Source organism: Trichoderma aggressivum, assembly GCF_033847375.1.
Source record: "Trichoderma aggressivum f. europaeum strain CBS 100526 chromosome Unknown scaffold_028, whole genome shotgun sequence".
Classification (NCBI taxonomy): domain Eukaryota; kingdom Fungi; phylum Ascomycota; class Sordariomycetes; order Hypocreales; family Hypocreaceae; genus Trichoderma; species Trichoderma aggressivum.
In genome coordinates, this window is record NW_026946394.1 from 219,876 (window position 1) to 229,749 (window position 9,874).

Sequence of the window (9,874 nt, forward strand, 5' to 3'; positions counted from 1 at the left end):
CATGAAGATTACTAGTATAGGAAGCGAGTGTTTAGCTGGCTCAAGGCATTCGTGGTTTCTGGAATGACTTTTGATACCTAGGGATATGAGAAAATAGGGTTGCGCTTTGTGATTGCTAACAAAGTCTGGCGAGCGTATTGCGCTATTTGCGTGAGGCTATATGTTCTATAAGACGTTAAGAGATGAAAGCCACAGCGCCCTTGTTAAGAGGAGAGAAGAGACATTCATATCCGATGCTCCTGGAGGAAGGCATTGCCTATCATAGAGCAAAGAAGAGATTTCACGAGAGGAGAAGTGGCGGGATGCTACCGGCACCGATTCGGTGTAAGTGAGGAGAGGAACAAGAAGCAGAGGAGGATAATGTGGGACATGCGGTATTTTATATTTGCATCCTTTTACGGCACCATCTCACATACGTCTTGATCGTCTTGATTAATCAATCGTGAAAAGCAGGTAATATGAGAAACGTGCAATGTTACTATAGGAGGCGGAAAGAAAGCGAGAAGCTCAGATGGTGGGAGGGCGAGGGTGAGGACAAGATGGCAAAACCCAGCTGGAGTGGCCAAGTGCCGAGGAGGGGGCCGTGCATTGCATAGAGCGGGGTTCGCACCCTTGTAGTGAGGTGAGGTGCATTTCGTCTACTCTGCTGTACAGGTGAGATGCGATACGCGCCAAGAGCGATGCTTGATGCGGTAAGTCCATGTCCCGCTGTGATGCAATAGCGGGGGGCAACGGTTACCGCCTGGCAAGGGGGAAATTCCCTCATACAATTGCATATCCACAGCACGGGCGGCCAATGACAGCTTAGCGGGGCCGGGGAGCAGGAGAGTCACACTGTGTGTCTGTGAGCGCTGGCCAAGTATCTTGTACCCGGCAGATGTACTCTAGTACATTAGTAGGCATAGGTTCCGTTTTGGCTGGCTTCAACTTCGGGGTCCCTTTTTTTTCTTCATGTTCCTTTTGATACGTGTATTATGATTGTTGTTATACGGGACTAGCGACGGATTCCCCTCCCTTTCTCTCGGGCCATCCCAGATCAGGTTGATAGTTTTCAGTTTTTTTTCTTTCCTTTTTTTCCTTTTTTGTTTTCCACGCCCTCTGCTTTTATTCACTTACACGGCTGGCTAGCTGGTTCAGGTAAGCTGGATGGCAACAAACACAAAGACAAGACACAGCATAGCATAATGGGATAGCTGGGTCCAGTCGTCTTTCTTCATATCTTGCTTCCCTGCCATGTATGTATATGCGGGAAATATTTATCGACTTTTTTTCCGTTGTTGTCTACACGCCCCCCCTTTTTCCCTTGTCCACCTCCCACCGGGGGGGGGGGGGGGGGGGGGGGCGTTTGGGAAACATGGCACATCAGACAGACGCAGTCGTTTATATACGGAAAAAGCCATGAGATGAAATGGTCCTCCGTACGGTGGCCGTATGCATAGCAGCCATGTACGTGCCTTTTGCTATACTGTAAGCTGGCGAGAGATATCACAGCCCGGCCCCAGCCCTGGTGGCGACGAGGGCCAAAGGGTGTAGGAACCGATATCCCCTCGTGCTGTTGACTGCAAGCGTCCTGAATTGTCTTTTTTTTTCCAGCTTGTTGTAGCTGGGTCATTATCCCAGACCGCTCGAGGCTGCTGCATAAAGCCTGCCTCTTGTCCTCCAGTTCTCGCTGCTTTTTTTTTCACCTTCATCTGGGTTACTTGACCTCCTTCTCTTCGACCGGCTTCCTCGTGCTGTGTCTGTGTCAGGACGTTGTTGCGCAAAGTCGTGTTGTTGGCTTATACGCCGCCGTCTGTTCTTCTTGCCCCTTTTCATTTCAATTTGAATTTCTTTCAAAGAAATAGAAAAGCACTTTGAAAATCAAAATCATTTTGATATCCCCCTTCTCTACTTCTTTCGCAATGTCCGAAAACCTCGCCCCCGAACCGGACGAAAAGGAGCCCAACGTCGACCTCCGCATCACTTTCAACGATGCCTCACATCCTTCTGGCCGAGCTGGCCGCAGCAACGCCTTCGATCGTGACCAGCCGCGTCCGCTGTCTCGAAAGAGGTCCCTGAGTCGTGGCTCGGCCACCAGCCGTCGCGACCTGCCCTCCTCGCCCTACTCTGGCGTCCAGATTGAATACCGCACCTTGTCCATCCACGTCTCCGAGTCTCGCAATGTCGATTCGGAAGCGCTGGCTGATCTCAAAGCCCCCAAGAAGGACGGGAAAGAGGAATACTTCTCCAACTTGACCTTCCATGAGCTCCAAGTCGGCCAGCTCTGCCAGCAACTCAACGTCTCTCAGGACGCTGGACTGTCGGAGAGTTCTGCAGCAATGAGACTCCAGCGAGATGGCAAGAACACACTTCCTCACCCCAAGACAAACTACTGGAAAAAGATCCTCACCTACGTCTTTGGCGGCTTCTGCTCCGTTCTGTGGGTGGGCGTCGTCATCTTCTTCATCTGCTGGCGTCCCCTGAGCAACCCCCCCTCGCCAACAAACCTGGCCCTTGCTATTCTTGTCCTCATCGTCATTGTCCTCCAGGCGGGCTTCTCTGCCTTCCAGGATTGGTCCACCTCGCGTACTATGAAATCCATCACCGACCTGCTCCCTTCGGATGCTCTGGTGCTGCGCGATGGCCAGCTGATGAAGCTGCGGGCCACTGAGCTCGTGAGCGGAGATGTCGTCCACTTGAACATTGGCAACAAGGTGCCTGCGGATATGCGCATCATCGAGCATTCCGGCGACCTTCGCTTCGACCGTGCCGTCTTGACCGGCGAATCGGACGAAATCGAGGCTTCAGTCGACCAAACGGATGAAAACTTTCTCGAGAGCCGCAACATTGCTCTTATGGGCACTCTTGTCGTCAACGGAGGTGGCGTTGGGGTTGTTGTCCTGACCGGTCCTCGCTCCGTCATGGGTCGCATTGCGGATGCCACTGCCTCTGCAGAGGAGCGCCCGACTTTGATTCAAAGAGAGATTACACGATTCGTTTACATCATTGTCGCGTTGACTGTTGTTCTCGCTCTGATTATCCTGCTTACCTGGGTCGGATGGCTGCGTAGGGACCACTTTGCTTACATGAACGTCGTGGCCATGCTCAACAATGTCATGGGCTGTGTCGTCGCCTTCATTCCCGAGGGCATGCCTGTTGGTGTCGCCCTGACACTCATGATGGTGGCAAGACGCATGAAGGCCTCAAACGTCTTGCCCAAAGGCCTTTCTACCGTCGAGACGTTGGGTTGTGTCAACGTCATTTGCTCCGATAAGACGGGCACCTTGACGCAGAATCAAATGCATGTCAACTCTGTTGCCTTTGTCGACGAGCCCATTGCCATTCAAGACGTCTACCACAATCTCGGCAGCGGCAACGTCGATGCTGGCGTGGGAAAGCTTCACCAAGCCGCTTCGCTTTGCAACGATGCCACGTTTGCGCCGCAAACTATTCACCTCCCTGTTGCATCCCGAACCATCCAAGGCAATGCTACAGATGGCGCCGTCCTCAGATTCACCGCCGATGCTCCGATCAGGAACGGGAAAGCAGAGCAACCTACCAAGGTCTTCCAGATCCCCTTCAACTCCAAGAACAAGTGGATGCTCACCATGTACAGAATCCCTTCGGAAAGCCAAGCTCTCAACGAATTCCAAGTCTTTGTCAAGGGAGCTCCTGACGTCCTCCTGCCCTCCTGCACAGCCTACTGGTCTCGCAAATCAAGATGCGTCATGCCTCTTGACGCAACTGCAAAGACTGCCTTCAAGGAATACCAGGACAAGCTGTCCAAGAACGCCGAGCGTGTCATTGTCCTCTGCATGAAAAGCATGATTGTTCAGGATGCCATGGGCACCAACGCCTTCAGCGACGAGGTAACCAGCCGCGCCATTGATGACCTTGTAGTTGTCGGTATCTTGGGTATCACGGACCCCCCTCGCCCCGAGACTCTGGACACCGTCAAGGAGTGTCGTCGCGCGGGCACAAGATTCTTCATGGTGACTGGTGACTACGGATTGACCGCCGCTGCCATTGCGCGCAACGTGGGCATCTTCACTGGCGAACGAGATCCTGACACCGTCGCCACCATCAAGGCCAACAACGACGTCGACGCCGTCAAGAAGTTGAACAGCGCTCGCGTTGCTGGAGAATGCCACAGCCTCCTTCTCGAGGGACACAGCCTTGGCGGCCTCGGCGATGAGGATTGGAGCGTCGTCTGTGAATACCAGGAAATTGTCTTTGCTCGCACGACGCCGGAGCAGAAACTTCGCATTGTGGAAGAGTTCCGCAAGAGAAACAACGTTGTTGCCGTGACTGGCGACGGAGTCAACGACGCGCCTGCTCTCCGCGCTGCAGATGTCGGCGTTGCCATTGTTTCGGGCAGCGATGTTGCCATCGAGGCAGCCGATCTCGTCTTGCTGGACCGCTTCGACTCCATCATTGACGCCATCCGTCTCGGCCGTCTTGTCTTCCAGAATCTGCAAAAGGTCATTGCGTACCTTCTCCCCGCTGGTAGTTGGTCTGAGATCTGGCCCGTCATTCTCAACGTCTTCTTTGGTGTTCCTCTGCCCCTCAGCTCGTTCCTCATGATTATGATTTGTGTCTTCACCGATCTGTTCTTGTCGCTGTCTCTCATCATGGAGAAGGAGGAGTTTGACCTCCTGTCACTGCCTCCTCGCAATCACAAGAAGGACCATCTCATCAACTTCAAGATTTATGGTCAGGCATACCTCTTCACCGGTACGGCCGAGACTCTCTGCGCTCACTCCATGTTCTTCTTGTACATGTGGAGGGCAGCCGGCATTCCCGTCAGCCAGCTGTTCTTCCTCTTCGAGGGCTACAGCGAGGGGTTCCACGGATACACCCAGGACGAGCTCAATCACTTCAACTACACCGGCCAGTGTGTCTACTTCGTCACCCTCGTCATTCTCCAATGGGGCAACATCCTGTCTGTTCGCAACCGCCGCCTCAGCATCCTCCAGGCCGATCCCTTCACCCAGAAGCGTCGTAACCCTTGGCTGCTGCTCAGCATGCTCATCAGTCTCGCCATTGCCATCTTCGTCACCGAAGTCCCAGGTCTTCAGACATTGTTCCTCACGGCGTCGGTTCCCATTGAGTATTGGTTTATTCCTATTCCTCTGGCTTTGGGAATTCTTGTCCTGGATGAACTGCGCAAGCTGCTTGTTCGACTGTTTCCCAACGGACCTGTGGCAAAGGTTGCATGGTAAGCGGAGCTTTGAAATATATACCCCCTCCTTTGTTTTTTTATCTTCTTCATCCGTTTGTTTGGATACCATTTACTCACCGATACGATGAGCTTGGATATGAGATGTCGAAAGGGTCACGTATGGAAGGAATTTCTTAAAAGTAGAGTCTAGTATATAACAGAACGTGAGAAAATATACAATTGCCCAAACCTAGATGCCTCTTTTCCATTGTCCGACTTCTAGGTCTCTAGCAGTAAACGAGGTGGACATGACCACTATATTTTGCACGACAACTGACTGCATAGGTAATCAGCTCAAGGGTATCGAAATTAGGACTCCATGGAAGTTGCCGCTGAGGCCGTGCAATGCCACAGGATGAGCCAGAGTTAGGTTGCCTACCAGGCATTACCCGTCTTGCAATAGTTTCGTCAACCCTTTTCCAGGCTTGCCGTTTGCCGCCAACTATCTATTGCTAAGACCTGAAGTTGGATTGACGAATTTAACAAAGTATTAAATGTTAGTATCGGATTTACTTTCCATTATCCGGTCTGTTTTGGGGCTTTTGACTTGCACAGGGTGATGTCAATATTTGTCTTACTATGGACTGTTGTGCATCTCCGGCGCTGGCTCACCTTATACGGTCATGTCACTGAACCCGATTACTCTAGGAGGTAGGCCCTGCACACAAAAACTGTTGCAGAAAACATGGGATTCCACGGTCAACACTGTCATGGGCAACGCCTTACATGCCACAAGGGGGAACAGTATGTACTGCAAAAACAGCATGGCTGTAATGGTATTGCCAATAAATAACTCGAGATGCAGCTAGTACATAAACATCAAATCTGCAGGCTCATATATGCAGATGTACAGACTACTAAATACTCCGAAGCACCATGTCCAGAAAAGGTATCATATCCATCATGACGAACCAGCGCCCAACTTGGCCTGCACAACCAGCAGATCTGTCGTCACACCGCTGGCAACAAAGTGGGAAGCAAGGGTACCCAAGCAGCTCTGCACGTCCTCTCTCGGCCTGTTTGCAAGCTTTCCTTCATCCAACTTGACTCCACCACTGCGGCTCAATACAACCAAGGTTGGATTGGAGACATCTGTCTCGGTAGCGCCAGGAGCTGCGTCGGCATGGCTGAGCAGCTCTTCAATCGTGGGAGCAACAGAAAACTTCTCAACCTTGATCCGGGAAGCTGTATCACGGGGAAGCTTGCCCATGACAGCATCAAGAATGTTGTCGCTTGCCGATGCGGACTTCTCAGAAAGCTCAGAAACGTTGATGATGGTTGCAGTTACACGCTCGCGCTCGAGCAGTTGTATAACCAGTTGAAGAGCGAAATTGTCATCGCGTCCACCAAAGTAGACGAAAAAGATGTTTTGAGTGCGGGCAACAAGGGGGGCAGTCGGGAACTCGTGTTTCGCGACGTCATACGAGTATTGTCGGCGAGCATTAGCCTGTTCTTGGCCTTTGTTCTTGACGTCGTCTCGGCTTCGAGTGAAGAAGATGCCAACATTGTGGTCAATGGAGCGGAGAACCGACCTGACAAACGACAGATAGGTAGATGCGAGCCTGTCCTCGACATTTGCAGAGGCAATAATCTGCGCATCTCCCATGCTACCCGTCTCGGTCCATGGCATGAGAAGGAGATCTGACGACATGTTGGATGAGCGGGAAATCAGAGCCTCTGCAAAGCGATCCTCTGGCATAATGGCAACCTCTCCAGAGGCTGAGATGTTGTGAAGCTGGCTGACGCTGCGGAAGATGTTGACAACGGGATCGTGCCTGGTGTATTCGTCGACCTGAGCCACCGTCATGACGGAAGAGTCACGATCTGTCAATTCGAGGAGTCGAAGACCATGAGCTCGGACAGGGCCTTTCATTGCGTCCTCGTAATTTCTCTTTGAGCTTTCCTCGGATGATCCGGTTGGGGTTATGGCGTGAGAGTTTCCAAACAGCGAAAGAAGGTTGAGTAACGCGGGCATGTTGTCCAGCCTAAGGTAAACAAGTAGCCGCCTAACTCTCTCGGGGGTCGCATCTGATCCAGGTGTGACGTTGACTTGGGTAATCAGAGCACCAGTATCCCAATCGATCTCGCCACGCTTCCAGGCGGCAATCTTCTTCTGATACCAAGGAGGGTAAAGGAAGGAGACGACGGGGGTTGTGAAGAAGGTGGTGAGAAGAGCCATGACAACAAAGATGGTAAAGGTCCTGACGCTAAGAATCTGGGCTTGAAGACCAATATTCTAGAAAGTGAAGATGTCAGCGTAATTCTTGGTAAAGGAGACTTTTTCCATATCAGCTTACCAAAACAATAAGTTCCACAAGACCTTTGCAACTCATCAGGACACCAATGGAGAATGATTCTCTCCAGACCAGACCATTCAGACGAGCCGCAAGAGACGCGCCAATGATCTTGGTGATGAGGGCAACAAAGGTAGTAGCAAAGACATAGCCCCAAGCGGTTCCATTGTTGAGGAGGCCCAGATTGGTGCTGAGACCCGAGAGGGTAAAGTAAAGAGGCAGGAAAATGGAACCGACGAGATCTTCCATCTTTTCAATGACGCGGATATTGAAGCCGTGCTCACGTGGAATGACCAAACCAACAACAAATCCTCCAAAGATGGGATGAATTCCAATGATTCCCGTGAAGAAGGCGGAGGTGAGAGCGATGAGGAGGATGAGGGCAATGGCGCTTTGCGATGGGCCATTCTCCAAGTTGTTCGTTTTCCGCAACACAAATCGCAAGGTGGGTTTGACAATGACAACGAGGAGAATGACATAGCCGACGGCAACGAGAAGAATCCACAGCGCAGTAAGTCCCTGGCCAGCGTTGACTAGAGCAACGCAGAGAGCCAGCAGGATCCATCCTGGAAACCGTGTCAGTAGGAATCACATGCCAACATGATGCCAAGCTGTACTCACCGACGACATCGTTTGCAACACCAGCAGACAGAGTAATAACACCAACTGGGGTATCGAGCAGCTTCAATTCGGTCAGGATACGGCAAAGCACCGGGAAAGCCTAGAGGTCGTCATGTTAGCTTCACGAAACAGCGAATCAGACAAGTCGAAGAAGGGACTTACAGTGATGGCAACCGCGATACCGACGAACAACATGTAGACGCTAAAGTCAATTGGCTTGATGCCGGGGTCATCACGAAAAGCATTGTAAATACCCCAGGCGAGACCGCAGCCAACGCCAAAGGGCAGGGCCAATCCAGCAAAAGCGACAGAGGTGGCCACACGCCAGTTGCTCAACAGAAATCGGACATCAGTCTCGAGACCAATCATGAACAGGTAGAGAACAAGACCCAGGTTTGCGACCAGAGTGAGGTTGGGGATTGAAGCAGCAGGAAAGATGGCGTCTCTGAAACCGGGGATATGGCCCATTACAGAGGGACCAAGGATGATTCCTCCGATGACCTCGGCAATGACTCGGGGCTGACGGATCTTGGACAGAGGCCAGTGCAGAATATGGCAGAGGATGACGATGAGTCCGACCTGTATGCGCCTGTGTCAACATTGCTCGACATCGACCAGCTAGCGGGAAGGCTGTACCGACCTGGATAATGAAGATTGTGAGAGGGTTCTTCGGATCGTACACGGACGGATTGGCGCCCTCCAGGATACCGCCTTGCGGCGCGACCCGGACGGTCGAGGTTGGCGCAGCCGAAGCTGTCGTCGCGGTCGCCATGGTGAGAGTCGTTTATTTACAATCGAGGTTGGCAGCAACGGTGCGGCCTCGAAGGCGCAGAGCTGGAATGCGGGATGAGTCGCCCCGATGAAGCTCCCACAGCAGAGACGCGGGGCCGGCGCGCAGACAAGCTCAGAACTGTCGACACTCTAGAGCTGGGCAAGTTGATGAGGATACGAGAGGGATTATATCCAAGAGAAGAACGGACTCCCTTCTCGCAAGAGAGAGAAGATGGAGATGAAGAAGAAAGGAAGAGGGAAGGGCAAAAGGCGGAGCATCACTAAACGGTGACATGACACTAGGAGCTGAGGCTTCGGCGGGCTTACAAGGGGTCCTTCTCCGCCGTCTTGGCCGCTGAAAGGCTGAAAGGACCACTGATCAGTTGACAAGATGAAGGCATCCAAGCCCAGTTTAGTGGAGGCGAGCACTAGCAGGATTGATGCTTGGCGCCACGCAAGTTGGCGTTGGAGATGCTGCCCATGTGATGACGAGATGCGCACTGTACAGAGTATCTTGGAGAGTCGAGGACTTGAGACTGTAAAGCATAGCTCAATTGAGTGCTTGTTGGTGCTTACGAGAATGCAGATGTTGAATCTTGATTTTCAAGTTAAACCACATCCACCGAATCGATGAGTCTTTCGTCAAATCCGCATGGCTACGTGTATCAAAGGTCTTAACAATCCCCTCTTATCTCCAGATGGCTCAACCGAGACGCACAACGCCCGACAAGACAAAACATCGATCCATTCTACTACCTAGGGAAGAGATGTAAGCTACATGTACCAACACAAGCGGACCCCTACCGAGACTTGCATGGGCCATGACACCATCGCCGCCGTCCCAACCAAGACTGAACCACAACTTGCTCGTGATGTTGCTGCAGCTTGAAGGGGGTGGTCATGCTCAAAGCTTCAACTGCACCATCCAAGTAAGACGCGCGCTCCCACCGGCCCCCAAAGAGGATTCGTGCATACGGAACATGCGTCG

The 9,874-nt window shown here is 52.1% G+C and overlaps 2 protein-coding genes across 2 annotated transcripts; one reads left to right on the forward strand and one right to left on the reverse strand.

Moving 5' to 3' along the window:
• Positions 1-1,901: 1,901 nt before the first annotated feature.
• Triagg1_6852 (uncharacterized protein) lies at positions 1,902-5,201 on the forward strand (the record flags this gene model as incomplete). The annotated part of the gene is made up of 1 exon (XM_062901522.1): positions 1,902-5,201. One exon carries the CDS (start codon positions 1,902-1,904, stop codon positions 5,199-5,201), a length of 3,300 nt encoding a protein of 1,099 aa, XP_062754180.1.
• Positions 5,202-6,101: 900 nt separating this feature from the next.
• On the reverse strand, positions 6,102-8,887 carry Triagg1_6853 (uncharacterized protein; the record flags this gene model as incomplete). Its single annotated transcript, XM_062901523.1, has 5 exons — positions 6,102-7,436; positions 7,498-8,060; positions 8,116-8,215; positions 8,278-8,694; positions 8,756-8,887. The coding sequence occupies 5 exons, from the start codon at positions 8,885-8,887 to the stop codon at positions 6,102-6,104; spliced, it is 2,547 nt and encodes an 848-aa protein (XP_062754181.1).
• Between the last annotated feature and the right edge of the window lie 987 nt (positions 8,888-9,874).